Here is a 21,780-nt window from a genome sequence, read left to right as displayed (position 1 = left end):
TCATCATGTATGTTATCAATCTGCAGTTTATTTGTGTCTGGTTAGTACATACCTACAGATTTTAGTATTTATTTGGCAAGGTGGATAGTAATATTAATGATAAAGATTTGGCAATATTTGCACTATCTATTTATATCATGTTTATTTTTGTTTATAGCTTATATTGGTAGAATTTCAATTTTTTTATTCTTATTTTATTCTAACGTTTTTATCTATTCTTTTGTTATTATACTGCTTATTTGCACCAACAAAACCAAAGCAAATTCCTAGTGTAATGTATCTCGATTGAGGATAATTTCGTAAAGATTGTTATTATTATTAATACACGTAAATTTGAACCTGCAGTCTATATATGTGTTTCCATATGATGCAGCTTGATGGTTTCCTGTCTTGGCTGTTGACATGTAATAAATCAGGACAGTGGGGTTGTTGTTGAATGATGAATGCTGTGGTGTACAGTATATTCAATTCAAACAACTTTATTAATCCCTCTAGGGGCAATTGGTTTGGAGCAGCTTGTACATAAAAACATAGATAAAACATAGTGACACACAACAACAACAACAACAATATATGTAAGCTAAAAAAATATATAAAACTGGACCCAAAACGATTACTGATGTAAATTCGGCTAATTAATAAATAAACATATGAAGTTCATCATGTATGTTATCAATCTGCATTTTTTTCTGTATCTGGTTAGCATATATACCTAGAGATTTTTAGTACTTTTGGCAAGGTGGATAGTATAGTGATTGACTCAAATATATCATGTTAAATATAAATAAAGTGGGTATGATGGGCAAGCATGTAACTTATTCATTTAGAATAGTCAAATAAAGGTATGTCATTCAATTGTAAGGCTGGGTGGTATGGTTAAAATCAGTATTATTATAACAATATATGGAAAACGTATGCAAAGTCACATAAAATATTCAATTCAACGTTTAATGCAACTAGCTTTTGGCTCTCAACACATGTAAAACAAAACGGTGGACAGTATAGTGATTGACTAGAATATATCATGTTAAATATAAATAAAGTGGGTATGATGGGCAAGCATATCACTTACACTGTTCATTTAGAATAGTCAAATAAAGTTATGTCATTCAATAGTAGGACTGCAACTAATGATTATTTTCACTGTTGATTAATCTGTCGATTATTTTCTCAATTAATCGATTAGTAGAGATTGAAGATGCTGTACATTAGGGCTGGGTGGTATGGTTGAAATCAGTATTATTATAACAATATATGGCAAACGTATGCAAAGTCACATAAAATATTCAATTCAACGTCTAATGCAACTAGCTTTTGGCTCTCAACACATGTAAATCAAAACTTCAGTAATTAATTTTATTTTTCAATTCAAAGATATTCAGTTTACTGTCATAGAGGAGTAAAGAAGCCAGAAAATATTCACATTTAAGAAGCTGGAATCAGAGAATTGCCTTTTTTTCCCTTCAAAAATCACTCAAATTCCCACTCGATTAATCGATTATCAAAATAGTTGGTGATTAATTTAATAGTAGACAACTAAATGATAAATTGTTGCAGCTCTAATCACGATACAATTCAAGTGAAAGTCCATCAATTATTATATTGATATATTGAATATTTTATCGCCCACCCCTATGAGCCCTACACACAGTATTATTATTGAGATTTTCCAGATTATGATAAAATATTTCCAGTGTTGTCTTTTCCTGGCTGTAGGGCTTGAACTAACTATTGTTTTTCATTACCAGTTCATCTGATGTTTTTTTTCCATTTAATTGACTACTTATTTAGTCTATAAAATGACAGAAAATAGTGAAATATGCCAGTCACAATTTCACAGAACACAAAGGGATGTCTTCAAATGGATTGTTTTCCCCATATATTCAACTGACAATGATGCAAGACTGAGACCTACAGTATGTGGTAACAGCAAAATAACAGGCAGCAGTTTTTATAATTGGACCCATTATCCATCAGCAGGAAATCTCAAACTTTCAGGAAAAAGGGTCATGGTTCAGTTCAGGTTATGGAAGTCACTTTGGGCCTGTTTGGACAGAAACAGTTTCCATCTAATTGTGTTGTTGTAGTTTTGATCAGGAATGATGTGTGACTACATCATGTGTAATTCTGTGACTGTCTGGTGTAGGTGGGGTGAAACCTGGGGATCAAACTAGGTCAAAAAATCATCACATATTCATCCACTGTGTTCCAAGTTTTTTCTCATAATTTACGACACATAAATTATATAACATGAACGCGAACCAGCTGATGAGAAGGAAGACCTCTCACCTTACTGGAATCTCACCAGGTATTTCCTCCATTCTGCAGATGTTTGGCATAGTCAGCGGGTTACCTGAACAAGTTTACACCTGGTGGAGCGGCTCTGCTGCATTCGGTTTTCACTTTCACACGCCGAGCCGTAATGAGTTTCCTGCCGATCCTGTACAGACACTCATGGCTCCTGAAATTGTCTCTCAGGTAGAAACTATGAGGATGAAATCATAGGTGTAGGTTTCTTTTTTTTGGTAAGATGTTAAACAAATTTTAAACTTTATCGTCTAATGAATACCAGAGCATATACTCCAGCGGTATATATCATAAATTAAAAATACATAAAGGCATGGGACTATATGAAAATTTCATGTCACAATTATCATTGCCAAAATAATTGTGATTCACAATATTATCCCGATAATAATTAAAATATGCTTACAACTCTTAAAATGGCACTAAAACACACTGGAATCACTTTATGTTACATTTTGTTAAGAATATTTTTATTACATCACAGATGGGACACATTTTTTTGAATATCCTTTTTAGTGAAATCAAACAATCTTAAAGTAATCATAAATCATAAGGTCTCCCTGCATAAATAACATATAAAAAAAATTAAAATAGCAACTATTGTGTTGAGTCTGTTCTTTCTTACATGATATTTCTTGTATTTTTAAAAACAATCTCTATTTTTCACTTCTCTACCACGATAGCGAGCTAGACGGCTTTATTAAGTCACTTGTGAGGACATACACGATCCAGATAATGGAAATTCACCACAATCAACTTATTGTGATCCATGATAAAAATCCTATATCGTCACATCCCTATTGATGAGGTATAGAACCTAATTTTAGTTCAAGGAAATGAAAAAGGAAATAGCTATATACTTGAGCCTTTAGATCGTACATTTATTACAAAATGTACAGAAAGTGCATACATTTTGTAAATGTTTTGTTCATTAAAACGTGTAATTCAAATGCTTGAATATTGGACCGGATTTAATTTAGTTTATTTTTGTTTTTTTTCGGTTATTTATTCACAATACAACAATTTGACCACACAGTTATGAAAGTGGTTAAATAGTACAAAATCATTATATAAAAAAAAATAAAAACAAATGTAATATTCTGACCGAAAAAAAAGGTGTAGGCTGAAGCCTGAGCTTATTGTGCCTAGCCTTAATTCTTAACAAAGCATTATCCTAAATCTACCCAAAATAGCAGTGAAAACCAAACAAAAATATAATATAATAAAGAACCACAACATCATAAATCAGAAGCAAATAAACAAAACAAAAACAGGTCATAATCTTTTGTCCTTTCTCTTTGCTGGTCAAAAATAAAGTATAAATAATAAAGACACTGTTGTACTGTTGATTTTTAAATGATAAATATTAAAGTCTTGCTGTGAACACTGGTATTAAGTGCTCACAGGGGCTATTGTGCTATAATTTGATTAGAGCTGGCTGTTCTTAATGTTAATTCCTTAACTTCCTGACCATTTCATGTTGTCGGGCCCCTGTGGCTCTGGGTGCAGCTGCACCGCCTGCACCCCCTGCTGCTCTTTTCACCAGTATTTGTTCATGACTGATGCAGATGTGACTGGCTTTTTCTACTGTGTGTGACCCAGAAGGGGCAGAAGGTCTCATTGACAAATTTAAGTTAAATACAAAATATGCTGATGAGCTTTTACTGTCTTATGGTTGTATGTTTCCTGCTGAACATGAACTATCACTGAGTCAGCAGGGACACACTCTGAAGTGACAGTGTCTCCTGCAACAAATATATTGTGACCAGGCTTCATTATGGAAACTGGAGACTATACTGACTTGTGACTGTCAATGACCCTACTATGGAGAAGTTAAGGAGAGCTCTCGGTGTGTCTCTCTTTCTCCCTGAGTGGTATAATAATGAAAGTGAAAGGTTGAATGCCAGTGTGATAAACAATAGTTGTTACAGTCACTGTTAACATGGATTCAAACTCCGTTATGAAGATGTGCAACAGCAGCTAATAACATATTGACAACTGAACCAGATGCTTACATACAAAAACACGTATAAGCTATTCTCATATTATAAAGGGAATTAATCCCCAGATTATTTCCTTCATTAGTTGTGTGATAAAGATATTCAGTTTACTATTAGAGAAGGTTAAGAACATTTGAAAAGCTGTGAAGTTTTGGCATTTTAGTCAAAGGACTTTTTTACGATTAATCAATTACCAAAATAGTTGCAGATTAACTCGACTAATTGATCAATCAACTAATTACTCCAGTTTTACTAAGACAGATATTCGTAAAGACGTAGATATAAAATTATTGAATTGTAAAGTAATAAATCATACACCAAAAATCTTCAAAATGAACAGGAATTACAATTAAAGTGTAAACCTTTTAATGCAGCAACAAATTGGTCAAAACTTAAACAGGAATTAAAGTTATAGTATATAATGTATTTAGTATACACATATACAGTACAATTGAATTGGTTGGCCCCATTGTCACTGATACTAGGCTTGCCGCGGTAGTCAGTGTTACCGGTGTTACACGGTAGTCAGGCATACACCAATTGCATTACTTGCCCACCCTCACCGTCGTTTTGCTTTTTTATAGAAATATAAACCCATTTAGTTAATTTTGACATATCAGCGGCGTGTTCTCAATACAAAGTCGGACGTTGGACTCTACAAAGTGAAAGTGTTTGCTCCATACGGAGTCTTAGCACAGAGTAGCAGGAGTCAGATTTCACACACGGCAATCGCCGTGAGGAGGACGGAGTATCCGGTATTGGTGCATCCCTAATTTCTGGCGAACTAGTGACTGAGATTCATAGAAGAGAATTATGTATCCAGACAGCCTTATGGATGTGATGCAAAGACGCAAAGTGTGTGCGTGCCGGTATCAGGATTTCCGCCTTTGTGCATCTTTGTCTCAAACTTACACAGTTTTATGCAGATGGCAGCTGTGGTGGGAGCTCCAGCATGACGCTGAACATGTTGGTTGGTTGGTGTCAGAAGGGTTGTAGCAGTTATAGCCTCCCATGGCCAGTCTCAGAGACCCAACTGCGGTGGTGCCAAGCAGCACTATCTACTGTAGCTGGCAGCCTCCTACTAAACAATAGGCAGCTCCAGCACACAGCTCTGCCTTTGTCGCCCCTGATCCTGTGCCATGCTCTGGGCCTGCGTTGGCCCGGCTGGTTGGCTGCATGACCCGAGTCACACAACTGGAGAAAAGACACACTGCTCACTGAGTTTTACGATTATAAATTGTTAAAGGTAAACTTTATCTTGTCCTTTTTGTAGGGAACATTTATCCGTATAACAGCTTGATATGTGGTTAGTTTCTACAGCAGTAATGAGTGGCCTGTTTTGGTTTCTAAATGATTTATTATCCATATGTTAACAAGACAATTTACAAGGCACTCAAAATCAGTTTTATCCAAACTGATGAGAAAGCATCATCTTCCATCATACCTGCGTAATGTTCCACCTCATCTCTTTCACGTGCTCCATCGCATTTGACGGCACAAGCCTCAGGCATGAAAACATTGATTGAAAATATTTAGCCAAGTGTGGAAGGTCATATGTGGTGTTTTTGGTAGTCCACAAGGCGCTCTGTGTGACGTGGCAGATTTCAGAGGCGTACAGTGGATATAATGGATCCATGGCAGTCATAGAGCAGCACCACATCACAGGCGAGCTGACGCTGAGAGCCTCTCTTCAGGGGGGTTGCGTCAGCCGGAGGAGAGAGTGACGTCACTCCCGGGCAGCTGAAAGCATTGCAACGCTCGCTGCCCCCGATGCCTCGTTACTGTCAAAGACCTCCTTGGCTGAGGCAAGAGTCCTCGATGAGCGGTCCAAAGCATCCTCTCTTTGTGTTTGCAGAGCAGAGGCACAATGGCCAAAAGCAAGTGAACGGAGAATCTAAAAGAGTAGCTTTCACACATTCACAGTATCTTAAAAGACAGCGTGGAGAGCAAATCATTGTTTTAGTTACTTATTTGTAAAATGCTGGGTTTTCTTTTGTGGTGAATATAGTAACTGGGCCTCGATGGTTTTAAAGCCTCTGCAAAAATGAAGATAAAGCACAAACAACCTCCTCTTAACATTAACATGATTTCCTGTGGAGAGGAAGGGCAGGACTCGGTGTAATTGTTGAATTATAGAAAATGGAACTGAAAATTTAATCTCGGAGGGTTAGACTTCTGGACAGCAGACTGTAAAAAAACAGCCTGGAAAATGAGGAGAGGGGGTTGGGAGGGTGGTGGGGGGGTGCGGTCCAAACATTTCTGAGGAGTGTCTAAGTGCTTTGTGACCCACATTCAGGCTCCCCAAGGTAAAGGAAGTGGCAACTCGCACACGCATACACACACACGTGCGTGCCCGTTTAAACAGATCTGACATACCTAACATGGACTCACATTTAAATAAATGCTCACATAATGTACACACACCCACAGATGAATATGTTGCACATCTCTTTCTCATTTGGACATATTGTCTAATAAACCATCCAGATCTGCCCGCACACACACATACACGTACACGTTCGAGGCTGTTTGGGGCGGGCCGAGCAAACAGCGCAATGCAACAACACAAAAGGCTGATTGAGTCAGGAAAGGTCAGAGCCGGGCTCAGATGGCCTTTTGAACCAGACTGGGGGTGTTTGAAGAGCCAGGCCACCCTCCAGGCCCCCACCCTGCCCCACCCTCTGCAGCACCCTCCTTTTGCTCTGAGCCCGTACAGGATACCTATGTTTGTCTGATGGAAGTCTTCCCATCATTCACTCTGCGGCGTCTGCCTGTTGAACTCATAGTATTTCTGTCTCTCTGTCTTGCAGGTGTCAGCTGGTGAAGCGCCTGTGCGAGTGTGTGTGGGTGTGTGTGAGTGAGTGAGTGAGTGTGTGTGTGTGTGCGTGCAGGCACGTGTGTGTTTTCCCAGCCCGGTCGGTATTTGGAGCGGAGTGTGGCCTGAACACATCACAGAGGGACAATGAGCGAGCTGGAACAGTTGCGGCAGGAAGCCGAGCAACTACGCAATCAGATCCGGGTACGGCAACGTTTTTTATGTGTCACGTGTTTGTTTATATTGATGTGTGTGTGTTGTACTCGTGTTTGTACATCGCATGTGTGCCACTGTCTGTTCACTGCAAGCTGTGACTCACACAGAGTTTTAGAAGAGACAGTGACGCACACTCGACATATAACTTGTCAATCAGCCTCCTCCATTCTCGTGCAGGAATTGAATTGTGGGAACGGATCTATAAATGTCAGTTGCTGCTGTGTGATTATTCTGTGAGGTATTCACTTTCTATGATTTAGCAATAATTTAGGTGATTTTCTATTTAATTTATAAGGGACATGTAATGTTTTATACTTCTGGTGAATATAATCCAATCAATCTTATTTCCATATATGTATTTTGTATATACAGTTCCCTTTGTTAACACCTTATTTTGAAAACCAGATGTAGTCACACATGTATACTTCTGCTAACTTCGCTAATTCCGTTCATTAGCTCTTACCTTCAGCTCCGTTCTCTTTATACATCCATGGTCAGCTCCATCGGGGCCGTTTGAATGCATTTAACATAAATGTCAGTATATGGTGCTCTACAGTTGTAGCGTCGACCGATTTGACCACGGAGATGAGAGTCACGGCTGGCTTGACCGCACGTTACCGCAATACAATAATGTTTCCTGTCCATGACAGAGTTTGCATGCAGCTTTAGGCGTGATGTCTAGCTCTGCCTGTCCTGGCAATGTGTGAAACCCAAAGTGTTTCCATACTTTAATGTGTAGCGTTTGGATTTAAAATGTGAGGGTGCAGGTTGTATCCACGCCAACCCTTCGCCGTTTTCTGCTCTGTTGTATCTGCCGGTTTCTGCTTGCTATGTCCGGCCGGCTACTGTTTGTTTTGAGTGACGGATACGGAACGGATATGACGTCATGTTACTCAGACTACAACAATAAAAGCCTTAACTTCCTTCTACCTCCGCATAGACTCAAATGAAGCAAATACCTCGATTCTGAAATTTCAAAATTGATTTCAAAATTGTAAGAAAAAAAAAAAATAATCACGATAAGTAGGTAAATCAATTTTTTTCCCCGCCTACTTATGTCACATGTTTAGACAGTGATTTAGACATAGTTTTTGCCATTTAAGGTTGTCTTTTTTTTCATTATTTGTGTGTGTTTGTCTGTGCATAATTCAATGAGTTATGTTTAGCTGTGCAGTGACAGAATAAGATGAAATTAGTCACTGGTCATCATGATTATTTGTTTTTGTTGTGTTGCAGGATGCCAGGAAAGCCTGCAGTGACTCCACTCTGTCACAGGTAAGACTTCCTCTCCACATATGGAATATTGTGTGAACAATTAGCGGTGCATTTTCCTGTGCAGTTGAACAAATTTTCATTGCAACAATTACTTAATTTTAAAATTACAATCTACTTAATTTAATTATAATTAAGGAGGAAGTGTTCAAGACATTAAATGTTACTCTAAATGGCCCAAACCATGACAAATATGAAATAGGGCTGGGCAATATGACAATGTATATTGGCAAAACAATATTAAAAATGTCTATCATATATATTTTTCTATATTGTTTTTATTGCGATATAGGTTTCATTTGTCAAGTATTTAATTCACACAGGAGTATACGAAAATAGGCTTTACCATGTGGTTATTTCATATAGACTATTTATAAATACCAGAAACCATGCTATATTGTGATATACATCGCTATTGAGATATGAAATTACCTATATCTTGATAGAAGATTTTGGCCATATCACCCAGCCCGATGACATACATCTGTATAACAAATTGCGGTTGCAAAGTTTCACAAGGCAAAGCCAAAGTGGGTGAGCCGACTAGATGCATTACGATATGACCCATTAACTTGTAATATAATCGGTTCAATTCTGTAGTAATTTTAACCACGTGGTCAGCACTGAAACTAGAACTAGAACAAAAATCAACTGACTACCTTCAGTATAAGTCAGTGGCTAATCAATGTACAAGTGTCAAAATAGACATTAGAAATTTCTCAGTCTGTCAGTATTTACACACACGTTGTCACTGAATCCATATAAATACTGCACAGACATTATACACCAATATGCGCTATTCTTCGTCATTGTTCATTGTTGAGTGATTTGTTTGCTGCCTCAGCTAGAGTCCACTGTCCTCTGTGTGTGTGTGCGTGCGTGTGCGTGTGTGCGTGTGCGTGTGCGTGGGCCTCGAGTGACACTGCTGACACTTCTTCCTGTGTTTTGGCAGATCACAGCTGGTCTGGACTCAGTGGGCCGGATACAGATGCGGACGCGACGCACTCTCAGGGGCCACCTGGCCAAGATCTATGCAATGCACTGGGGGAGCGACTCCAGGTAGTGAAGTTATTCCACAGACAACACAATTATTAGCTAACAGCAGGAAAAGGAAATTAACCTTATTACACCCCTGGGTTCTTATATATTCTTGGTCTGATTTATGTTTTTATTGTGTTCTTTTTTGGGGTGGCATTTCTGTAAATAACAGATAATCTATACTTTAAAGTAACATTGTACTTTTCCCCCCATTTCTGGGAAGTTTTGGGAGGCCTTACAGAACAGAATGATGCAGTTTCCTCAGTCCATCATCAACTTCATTTAAATGTTGTTCAGCATAATATATAATTTCTGATGCTGTTGTTGGTGTAGGTTTGTTTTTTTCTCATGAATTACCTAGGGTGGCCCACAGTGGACAATGCTAACAGCTTAAAAAGCACAAAGGGATGCTAATAATAATCACCACAGTTTAGCCCATTTTCTTTTCTAAATTTATCAGAATAGTACGAACTTGGAAGGTCATTTCTCCCCTGAGCCAGAGTTAATTTCTGTCGCTGCTAAGAGCCTGTTGAGTTTCTAGACTGCCAATGACTGTTAACACCACAGCTATAAATGTCAAGATCTACAGTTTACCAGGGACGGGCAATAAAGTGCCACCACAGACTGACAGCCTGCAGGTTTCCGTTCCAGGAAAACATGGACACACTTTCAGCCACAGTGCAGGAATTTTAAAGTTAAAATCAACAGTCTGGCATTGGCTTAATCTCTATCATGGAAAATTGACCTAACTGCTCTTACATTAGTATTTATTCCTAAATTATACCACCAACATGGCTGTCGATATCTAGACTATGCAGTTGTAGCATAACTTCAGTTATGGCAGCATATCAGACAAAATTACAATTACCTAAAAATGAAGGAGTTCTCAGCTGCTAATGACTGGTATTATTTTTTTATTATTACTGTGATTAATATGTCTGTGTCACTCTTTATCTTTCTCTCTGTCCATCTGTCTCCCAATGCAATGCACTGGGGCAGTGACGGCAGTCCCAGGTGTGGGGCTATACTACTACCAGTACCACTACTACTATTACTACTACCACTACTACTACTATTCTACTAATATGACTAATACCACCATAATTGACTGTCACTACTGCCACCTCCACTACTACTGTACATCTGTCTAAGTGCTAGCACTGTTTTACGCCCTCACTATGAGCACAGTAATGATGTTAGCTGGGCACAGAGACAGGCAGCCACCACAGCTTATTTAATATTTCCTTAAAGATGCAGTTCGTAAGATCTAAAAATCTTTTTTTTTCTATCCATGTTATGATGATTCACAATCAACCAGTGAGTCCAGATTGGACTGCAACCGTTGAGTTGTCACTAAATTTAAAACTTACAAACTGCTTTTTTAACAGTTTTTTTTTTTCAATTATGAGCACTTAGAATCTTATTTTCCCAGTAGTATGCAAGTAGTATGTAGTATGCATGCAGTGCACTGGTCTTTACCCATAGGAAATGAACTGGAAGAGGGTGTAGACAAAAAGGAGTTCTGTTTTTCTGGTAAAAGTTTGTAGATTTTGGGAAATCTGTTTTGTTTAAGCAAATTAGTTTTCTCTTTTTTTTCAATAGTAAAACCTACTGGTATTACCTGCAGCTGAGGATGCTGTTCAAACGTGATTATTCTGTTAAGTGTGTGTGTGTGTGTGTGTGTGTGTGTGTGTGTGTGTGTGTGTGTGTGTGTGTGCGCGCCGAGCACCCTCTGGGTGACCCTGCAGGAGGCCAGTGTTTATTTTGTATACAGCCGCTGACATTTGAGCGTGATAGCTCTCCTCTTGATTGTAGCGTAGCACCGTCAAACCACTTCCTGTCCCTGGAGAGACGGAAACACCCAGTCAGGAAGGGAGGGAGGGGTTCCAGCTGTTCCTGCATCTGCACCACCTATAACTCTAACTCTATACTGACTGTTTCTACTTCTTCATCATCTTCTCTGCATTTCCTTTTTTGCTGTCCCTTCTTGCTACCCCACCCCATCTCCTTTCTAGTGCTTTCCTCCCAACCCATCAGGCTCCCACCTCCCACTCAACAGTAGGACTTTTACATAACTGGGGTAATGAATATTACATGGAGTGGGACATTAAAAGTGGCTTCCATGGATGAGGAGACTTGCACCGGGAGGGGGAGGAAGAGGGAAGATGGAGGGAAATGGGGAACGGGAGAGAAGAGTAGGGAGCTCACGCTGAATGCTTTTTGACAGAGCACCTTATACTCATTCAGACAGTATAGCACAGTTTTTTGTTAGGTGGCTGCTGGCTCTCATTGCTTTTTATGATCCAGGTGCATGTACCTTTTTAGATTATGTGTTTTTTTTTCAACACATGAGCCACATGTCATGCTGCTGTTCTTAACTTGTTTCCAGGTTACTTGTCAGTGCCTCGCAAGATGGAAAACTAATCATCTGGGACAGCTACACAACAAATAAGGTGAGATTATTGATCATCAATGATAAGATGTATATAATATGTACAAGAACAGTAATAGTACATTTAAAAGTTTTCGGCCATCTGCAATGTGCTGCTCCTGTCAGACTTTACTGACTCTCCTCTTGAAGAGATGGTTCAAAAGGCTGATCAGCTATCCAAATGTTCCTTTTAGGGCGCTTTCACAAGTCAAAATTTAGTCAGTTTTAATTGAATTCTGGTGCGGTTTGGACAGTTATGAACACAGTAATCATACTGTGGTGTGGACCAAAACAACCAGTCTGAGACTCTGTAAATATGTTGGGAACTGCGACAAGCCAACATCCAAATGACAGCTATGTGGTTGACTGGAGGTTCTTTAAATATTTATAAAATGAATCTGGCTGGTAAAATAGTTAAAGTGACCTCTGTATTTTGAGAAAAATCTGGTTATTTAATGCACAGTTCCCAAAACATCAAGAATATCACTCTCTTTTCTAATTGGAAACCAAAAAATGGAGCAAAATATGTGGCCATTGATAGCATAAACTATTACGTTATATTTTTTATTCAGCAACTATACCATCTGAACCTCTAATACCTAAACTGTATGGAGATACTGCTCATACTGATGTTTTGACATCCGAAGCGGAGAAACAAACCACCCGAGACTGTCTTGTGCTGTCCTCTTGGACTAAATATTAAGTTGCGTTGTCTTCATCTGTATCATGATGTAATTATTTTACCACGTTGGTTATTGACATCAACAGACACATTTCTGTGAAGTACAGAGATGAACTGGCATAATCAATTAGGTCAGCTGATGACTTTAAAGTATTTTGTATTGAAACGCTTTAATTGACCTTAAAGCTCAACTTTCATAAAGAAATGACTCTGACTCTTCTCGTCCTCAGATGCATGCTATCCCGCTGCGTTCTTCCTGGGTGATGACATGCGCCTACGCCCCCTCCGGGAACTATGTGGCCTGCGGAGGCCTGGACAACATCTGCTCCATATACAGCCTGAAGACCCGTGAGGGCAACGTGCGCGTCACCCGAGAGCTACCCGGACACACAGGTAGGCGCAGCGCCAGCCAAGAAATAATACCAATAAAATTAGCCTATCGTTGGCTGTGCTCAACTGAACCAGTAACCCTGAGTATATTTCTTGTTATTTCCATACTAAATTACTTTGACAGTTACTTTTTTTTATCAGATATTATGTACTGGCTGGCTGATTCAATGAGTCAAACAATGGAAAGCTACACAAGCTATTATTTTCCACTGGATCTCATATGTTTTCACCGGCTTATTTACAGTATGTCTCCTGTCGAAAACATTTTCTTGAAGGGATAATTTTACTTACCGAGTTCAGTGTTTGGGTTTTGTCTTTCCCTGCAGTGTATTCAGGACATGTAAGCATGAAATATGGAGAAAAAAAAAGTACATTTCACTACAAATATAGAGTAGAACTTTTCTTGCAGTACATTTAATTAGTCTCACTTGTTAGCCTAGGGAGAGAGGGAGTACTATTTTATAACGGTCAGAAATTGCCTTCACAATAGTTTCCCTAATATACTAGTGCAACTTTAGAGCCTGCACATCTCTGATGGTGGAGGGACATGAGTGTTTTCTACCACAGGGCTACAGTGGGGGATAGAGGTGGGCAAAAAAATTGATACGGCATAGTATTGTGATATTTTGCGTGGCAATATTGTATTGATACACAGACGTCAAGTATCAATCTTTTATTATATAAACTATTAACCTCTTAACAATCTGATGGACGCTATTCTGTCTTTCAGAGGTTGTAGCAGGCTCAGTTTTAAAGTTACAGTGAAAATACTGATATCATATGAAACTAGAAAACCTAAGGAATCGATTTGACCATGTCATGTTAGCTTGTTGAAAAGAAGGCTTAATAAAGCTCCAAAGTTGCGCTAAATTTTGGTGAGGAAAAACTAGAATGTCCATTTTCAAGTCCCTTGACCTCTGACCTCAAGATATGTGAATGTAAACTCTGAGTGAACAGTGTAAAAATATATGTATGTATCTTATTAGATTAAAAAAAATGTCGACAAACTGCATAATTTGCATTTGAAAAAAGGTAATAAATCGCAATATTTCTTACCGCAATATTGCAAAACGTTTAAAATCGCAATAAGATCGTATCGTGACTTAAGTATCATGATAATATCGCAATGTGGGGCCTCTGGTGATTCCCACCCCTGGTACTGGATGAACATGCCCATTTCTCAAATCGTTTTTATTTCAAATCGCAGGAGGTGGTTTTAAGGATGGGCTCAGCTACCTGGGCACAACCTAAATGAGTGGGACTGCTCATAAGGGCCATAGGTGCCACAGATATCACTCCTGGTTAAAACTTACATAAGGCAACATTGTGAAGAAGGATTAGCGTGGCAGTAAAAAATCAGTCGTGGTAAAGAGTAAAGTGCCTTGCCTTTAACGTTTTTATGACTGTTTTAATTATGTCTTAATGTCCTTGAATGTTTGTGTAAAGCACTTTGAATTGCCCTGTTGCTGAAATGTGCTATACAAATAAAGCTGCCTTGCCTTGCCTTGCCTTGCCTTGCCCAGGGGGTACTGACAAGGCAGGGCTCCTTATCTGATGTTGAACCTCTGTTTACCTCCAGGTTACTTGTCCTGCTGTCGTTTCTTGGATGACAACCAGATACTGACCAGCTCCGGAGACACCACCTGGTGAGCAACGGCCCTCTGTTCCCACCTGCACAGCTTAAATCATTTAAAGCACTTTACATGATAGAAATATTCTCGTTTCAATGCTACACAGTAGACTGAAGATGCTCCACCCCATTATATAAAAATGTCAAGAGTTTCTCTCCAATATCCATCTCACTATCTTACCCTCATGTTGCTGCTGTGGAATTCCCTTTCTGTGCTCGGTGCTCGGTTCTCTATAGCTCTATCACGTGAGAGTAGATACCGAAGGCAGACTCATTGTCAGTCATACAGGGTCATAATTCTACGCAGGTTTATAAAATTCTGTTAATATGGGCGATAGTATGTGTTAGATAATATATTATTGAGTATTGCTTTAAGTGTGTTAATACTGGCAGTTTATGTAAAAGCATTTATTGTCTCAGGGGACACTCACCTAACCACTTCCTCCTTTCTTACAGTGCATTGTGGGATATAGAGACTGGCCAGCAGGCCACCAACTTCACTGGCCACACAGGGGATGTGATGAGTTTGTCTCTAAGCCCGGACTACAAGACCTTTGTGTCGGGAGCCTGTGACGCCACCTCCAAGCTGTGGGACATCCGTGACGGCATGTGCAGGCAGTCCTTCACCGGCCACGTGTCCGACATCAACGCCGTCACCGTGAGTACCGAAACTTCAGTCACGCACTCACACTGCAGGTGTAAAGGGTTAATGGATCGAGGACTGCTGATTGATTATGATTCGATATCGCTTGATTCTTGAAAATTACAAATTTAACGGTGTGTCTTTTTAACAACACTGTCCTGACTTCTGCTTGATTTTGATTTATTTTTTTCATGCAGTTTTTCCCCAATGGGAATGCCTTTGGCACCGGCTCAGATGATGCCACCTGCAGGCTGTTTGACCTGCGTGCCGACCAGGAGCTGATGATGTACAGCCACGACAACATCATCTGCGGCATCACCTCCGTGTCTTTCTCCAAGAGTGGCCGCCTGCTCCTGGCCGGCTACGATGACTTCAACTGCAACGTCTGGGACACTCTGAAAGGCGAACGTGCAGGTAAATGACATCTTTTTTTCATCTTTATTTATTTTATTTTTTTGTTGTTGTTGTTGTTTTCTTGTTCAGTGATGAGCAAAAGCTGCAATTTGTTACATTTTAGAAACTGGAACTGGAATTTTTGGCATTTGTGTTTGGAAAAAATAACATTTGCCAGTTATTTTTCTGTAAATTGAACAATTGACCAATGGATTCAGCTCTAATATCAAGCATAAGTAGAACAGACAAATGAGTAGCAAGTTGAAATTAAATATAAAGGCCTGTAGCGTGAACACTGACTGTGTAATTGCTTACGTTGCAAAGCTGAATACTTTGCAGTGATCTCTGAGTAATTAATGACATTATTTTTTAGGATGGGCTCTTGACTTTGTGTTCTGGTTTATTTTCTTTGACCTCCAGGTGTGCTAGCGGGCCACGACAACAGAGTGAGCTGCTTAGGGGTGACAGAAGACGGCATGGCTGTGGCCACCGGCTCCTGGGACAGTTTCCTCCGGATCTGGAACTAAACAAACCTCTTCCCTGTTGTACTCAATCACTGCCCGCCACCTTCCTCCTCCTCGCAACCCCACCCCACACACCCCAACTCATCTGCTGGGCTGGACCTGAGGGTTGCGCACTGTGTCGTCCGAAATCCTCTCAACTCACCCCTAGTTCTCCTCTCTGCTGGCGACCTGCCCACCTGTGAGAAAGTACCAACTCTTTCTACCTTTCAAAGTGACTTTTTTTTTTCACCCAGCTATTACACAGAAACAAAAGTAAGAACCTTTCAGTAGAGTTGTCCAATCAAAAATTTAATAAAAGAGCGTTATGAAAAACTGAAGGAAAAAAATAGATTTCGCCCTCATACCAATTCTCCTGTAGAGGGCGATAAAGAGCATCTGTTACCGTGACTAACAACAAACAAGATGAGCGTCGGTGTGTAATATGTAAATGTATATATAAAGACAGTATATATGTATAGCATTATGTGTGTATATATGCATCATATATGCATATATAATGTGTATGTATATATTTTTGTAGTTTATTTCCCAACCTTGAGTTTTGTTTTTTTAATGATTTTGGGGGGGTTTATGTTTTATTTTAAATGTACATATTCACATTACTACACAACATAATGCCAGAAACACTTATTTTATCCTGTGTGAGTACCAGATTGGAAAGATTAGACACATCAACGTATCATAATTTAACCTAAAACTTTTCATTTTGTAATATTTCTGGTACTTGCTGGTTTAGTCGAGCCCACTCGTCCAACAACAAAAGAGGATTTAGCAAGTAAACAATTTGCAAAAATATAATTTGGCCCAGCTAAACTCACTCTCCTCATTTGTATGTGTGTGTATTATTGCTACAAAATCATGTGAATGATGGCATTTTTTTTTTTTTTTTTAACAACACGACCCCTGGCATTCCTCACAACCCTTCTTTTCATTTGGAAGGAAACCACCACACTGTTGTGATAATGATTTAGAGAGAGCGCTTCAAAACCAACAAGCGATGTTTTTAGTGTGGATTCAGCTTACGCTCCAAAGTAGAAACTGATGAATTTTAGGCTAAGATAGAAAACTTTATTTAACTGGAGGCGCTGCCTCGGCCTCTATTCACATGGACTGTGGTTTCAGATCATCGGATGCTGAATATCTGACGATCACATCCATTCCATGCAAATCAACATCTGTGCGATATGATTGATAACCCAATAATAGTCCGAAATAGAGGTTTTGCATCATGACTCCTGTCAGCTGTGGCTTATAGAAGCATCTCAAGTTGCCCGTACAATTGACACTGATGGAGAGAACGGCATCGCAAAGAGAAACACGTTCTCCCTGAGCAGAAGCCGTTTTCTAACTGTGAGCCTGTAACGGTGCTGAGGCCTGTATGGACAAACGTTAGAGCGGTCAGTCGTTACATTTAAAGGACCATAAAGGACAGCAGCGGCCTCTGAGGACGAAAGAAAAGACGAAGAGAGAAAGATGTCCGTCGGAGCTCGCCATGTCATTTTTATCTTTTTTTTTTCTCAAAGCGAAGGATCAACGAGTCCTTTTCGTCGCCAACAAGGTGTGAACCGAGCGCATGCATGGAACTGAAATCATGCTCACCGCTCCGAAATCACACCAGTGCCACCACAAGCCTGTAAAAAAAGAAAAAAAGAAGAAAAAAAAAGATTTTTTTAAAGGGTTTAACACTTTTTTTCCTCACCAAAAACATGTTATGAACTGTTAAATATTGCTTGTGAAGAAAGTACACTTGGTAGACAGAAATGTACACTTAGTAGAGAGCTAGACACGCACTCACAAACTGTAGTACAAATGTAAACCATTGAGCACATGTGACTTATTTACCCATAGAAGTGCTATCTCTGATTTTGAGTATTTTCTCATCACACATCTTCCATTATTTTGGTTCCTCTAAAGGCTTAATTAAAAGAAAAAAATACACATAATGTACGTGAGTTGGACCTATCCATCAGCTGTCTCAGGTGCCTATCTCTGAATATAAACATTTGACCCACATGGGCTGGATAAAGGAGGGTTTGTGCTCCTGTGAGATGTGGCACTATTGTGTCTCCATTCTGCCTTACGATACCATTCATAATAGAAGGTAATACTAGCATCGACTACAGTAATGTTTTCCTCTTACTATTCCTTTTTACACACTGATCAATAAGAGAGAGAGATTGCTAATTATTTTTCTTTTCCCAATAGAAGCACATTCTGATACGAGTGAACACTAAAAAGCATGCTTAAGGAAAACCACGGCGAACACATACAGCTCCATTCTACTTCTTAAAGCATCACTTTTTTATACAATTCTGCTTTCTACTACTACCGTACAGTTTGTAGTATTTATTTAGGTTCAAATCAATGAAACCCCTCTTTGGCATACCGTGATTTCTAGTGATCTTTTTTTTTTTTTTTTTTTTTTTTTTATTAAATGTTTTAGCTGCTTCTACCTGGCTTTGCATTAATGAACCCATTTTGAGAGAATGTTAAAAATAACAGTTATAGTTTTTAGCCTGAGAATATCTTCGAGGTGTGTAGGATGTGATATGTATTTCATATCAGTGTTGAGGTGTGTGTGTGGGGGGAGGGAAGGGATGGGATGGGGAGGGGTTGATTTGCTGATGTATGTGGATAACATATAGATCTAAGTGTTACTTCCTCATTTGTGCCAATGTTATCCACAGACCCTGAGCTGTGAACTGAAAACTAGTCAATGTGACAAAAAAAAAAAAACGTTTGCTCACTTTACTCAAGTGCCAGCCTTCTCCATATCCATTATTACTTCACGTCCGTATCTGATTTTATACCCAGTCTGTTGTCTGATCTGGACTGCTTAAGATGGGTCTTTGTATCCCAAAGTGTTATTAAGTTAACAGTGCTTATTAGAGTAAAGCGGACGTCAGGCCTTCGTGTGTCCCCAGATAAACATGACGAAATGTATTTAAAGCATTACATGGTTTGATTAGTTTGGGAAATGTTTGCTCTCTGGCGGTTAGCTTAGAAAATCTACACCATCTCTATACATATTTAACATAGTTAAAGCCTCTGAACACCAGCACAGGTGTTTTTTTCAATTAATCTGGCTGATCAGACCTCTTCTCAGGACGGTGTGGGCTGTTTAGACTAACTGAGTGGCATCTTCCTGAGCCTCCTGTTGGCTTTGTTGAACCTGTGAGGGCGGGACAAATCACAACTTTATCATTCGTATTGGTAGGTGAAGATTTGTGACCTAATACATGCCCATCAATGCTTCAACCTGAGAAGAGGTCTAATCAGCCAGAATAACTGAAAACACCTGTGTGGGTGTTCAGAGGCCTTAAATACTAGGCTACAACCAGCAGCCTGTTAGCTTAGCTTAGCACAAAGACTGGAAACAGGGGAGAAAAACAGCTAACAGCCGGCTCTGTCTGAAGCTCTCTAGTTAACACGTTATGCCGAATTCACACCAGAACAGCGGTGAGCTGCCATGCCATGCAATGTCAATGACGAGCTGCGGCCGTTTGATTCTGCGGCGAAGTGCGGCCAAACAAAAGTTGGGGAAAAGTTTCACTTTTAGCGCCGAAGTGCGGCCAGAGAGGACCCGCAGCCATGTAGTAGACAGATCCTGTGACTCCTGTGACATGCTGACCTATGTTACAAAGAATTTTTTCCCGCCTAAAACACATGAACACGCCAACCGGCCGCAGAAAAATTAAATTCTTGCGGTGAGTCGCACTTTGCCGCCGTTGCCTGGTGTGAATTCGGCGTTACATCTCATTTGTTAAACAAAAACCAGAGTGTTAAAAACGACAATTCGCCAGTCTATTTCTTGACGGGTAGGAGTGAGTAGTAGGGGGTGGTAGTTATTGAATCTCCACTGGTTGCCTGGCAACTGGTCAGACACATACCCACCCACCATTTAATGTCATTTTTACACTTCAGTTTTTGTACACATTAAATCAACGAGATATGTGTTAATTTGTGAGAGATGCTGTTGGACGGAGCCAGGCTAGCCGTTTCCCTCCGCTTCCAGTCTTTATGCTAAGCTAAGCTAGTTGGCAGCTAGAAGTAACCTTTTTAAGTTATTTGCAAACGGACGGACATTCCCTCACTCTCCTCCAGAAAGCGAATAAGCGTATTTCCCCAAAATATAAAACTATTCCAATGAACCTTCCCCAGTTCTTTCATGACATTGTGTGAAATTGAAAAAGAAAAAAAAAGACACCATAGCCCTTAACAGCTGAAAAGGGGATTGTGTGTATTACTGATATTCGGCACGCAACCATTCCCTCGCTCTGTGTGTAATTCAGCAGTATTAGCAGCTGGAACCTGGAATAGTAACACTTCTACGTGCCTGTGCAGTTCACTCATTAATCAAAAAGGTGCTTGACTTCATTTAATTTCACATTATTGTCGTATTTACCTGAAGTCTCCTCCAGTTTATTCTCTTAACTATACAACTGATATGGAGCTGTTGAATCAACCTCTTTGGTGTTACAAAATGTCCACATTTGATGCATTTACGTCTGAAGCACCAAGATCTGTGACTTCTTTGGAGCATTGGAGTGGTATGTTTTTGGCAATCAATGTAAAGTTGCCATTAGTCACCCACAGTGCCAACATCTAACTTCAAAGAGCAGATGTGTAAGTGTCACTGCTGCACAAGTTCAGGCGGTATTTCGATGCATGACTCTTCAAATTTAATATCTGGATATGAGGAATTTTCTGATTCATAGACACCCCACCACGTGAATTGATTGTCACATGATCACCACCACAGCACCATCACAAAATAATGCACTGCCCTTTGACTCTACAACCTACTGTTCTGACATTTTTTGTTTTGATTTTATTTATTGTTTTATTGTTTTAAGCCAGTAAAGACCAGGGACTTGGTGCCATGATAATTCTCTTACAGTGCTATTGTGTGAAATTATAATCACTTGTTATGGAATAATTTTTATAGTCTTTTTCACACCAGACCTTTTTTTTGTATTTGTACAGTGGCTTGGTGATACTGATATGTTGCCATGAGTTATTGTAACCAATAAAAAGCTTCTAACCAAGAATACAAATCCTGACTGATTTCCTTTACATTTTAGACAGTAAACAAAGAACTATATGTAATATTTGCACTCATATACATTAGATTGAAGGTGCTAAATAAAGAATTCAGAGCATTAATATAGCAGCAAACAACTATTTACCATGTAAAGATATAGAGGAGTAATGTCTACCTGAGCAGAGAATGAAGTCAGTCTCCCTCTGTGTGTGTTGTTACCTTGAGCTTCGTTTATGCCAGTCCAGCTATGCGTGCACGAGTGCCAATGTGTGCAACTAGCTATTGCCGCCGCTCTGCACAGCACTCATGGTTACCAATGATAACGCCATTGCGGAAGAGAAACACCTTTTCTCATACCGGCTGTGCTGCAGCTGCACGAAATGCCCAGTCTGCTC

General features: G+C 39.6%; 1 protein-coding gene and 1 long non-coding RNA gene across 4 annotated transcripts in view; one reads left to right on the top strand and one right to left on the bottom strand.

Moving 5' to 3' along the window:
* Positions 1-21,392, top strand: part of LOC119488144 (guanine nucleotide-binding protein subunit beta-4) — a 29,860-nt gene extending 8,468 nt beyond the window's left edge. For 2 of the 3 annotated variants that reach the window (XM_037769481.1, XM_037769480.1), the window contains 10 exons: positions 7,118-7,326; positions 8,575-8,613; positions 9,563-9,669; positions 10,648-10,662; positions 12,038-12,101; positions 12,992-13,154; positions 14,731-14,797; positions 15,238-15,439; positions 15,622-15,838; positions 16,238-21,392. In XM_037769481.1, coding sequence (XP_037625409.1) covers positions 7,270-7,326; positions 8,575-8,613; positions 9,563-9,669; positions 10,648-10,662; positions 12,038-12,101; positions 12,992-13,154; positions 14,731-14,797; positions 15,238-15,439; positions 15,622-15,838; positions 16,238-16,344 — 1,038 coding nt within the window. In that variant the 5' untranslated portion in view covers positions 7,118-7,269 and the 3' untranslated portion in view covers positions 16,345-21,392. The remainder of the gene's footprint in view (positions 1-7,117; positions 7,327-8,574; positions 8,614-9,562; positions 9,670-10,647; positions 10,663-12,037; positions 12,102-12,991; positions 13,155-14,730; positions 14,798-15,237; positions 15,440-15,621; positions 15,839-16,237) is intronic. The other variant, XM_037769482.1, reaches the window with a different exon arrangement.
* On the bottom strand, positions 1,728-10,521 carry LOC119488145. The gene is made up of 3 exons (XR_005206883.1): positions 10,511-10,521; positions 2,731-2,739; positions 1,728-2,322 (listed from the first exon to the last, which is right to left on the bottom strand). It is a non-coding gene; the product is annotated as an uncharacterized LOC119488145 (long non-coding RNA).
* Positions 21,393-21,780: the final 388 nt, after the last annotated feature.

Source organism: Sebastes umbrosus, chromosome 5 (genome assembly GCF_015220745.1).
Source record: "Sebastes umbrosus isolate fSebUmb1 chromosome 5, fSebUmb1.pri, whole genome shotgun sequence".
NCBI classification, from domain to species: Eukaryota; Metazoa; Chordata; class Actinopteri; order Perciformes; family Sebastidae; genus Sebastes; species Sebastes umbrosus.
The sequence above is the reverse complement of the archived record's forward strand: the minus strand, read 5'-3'. Positions and strand labels throughout refer to the sequence as shown.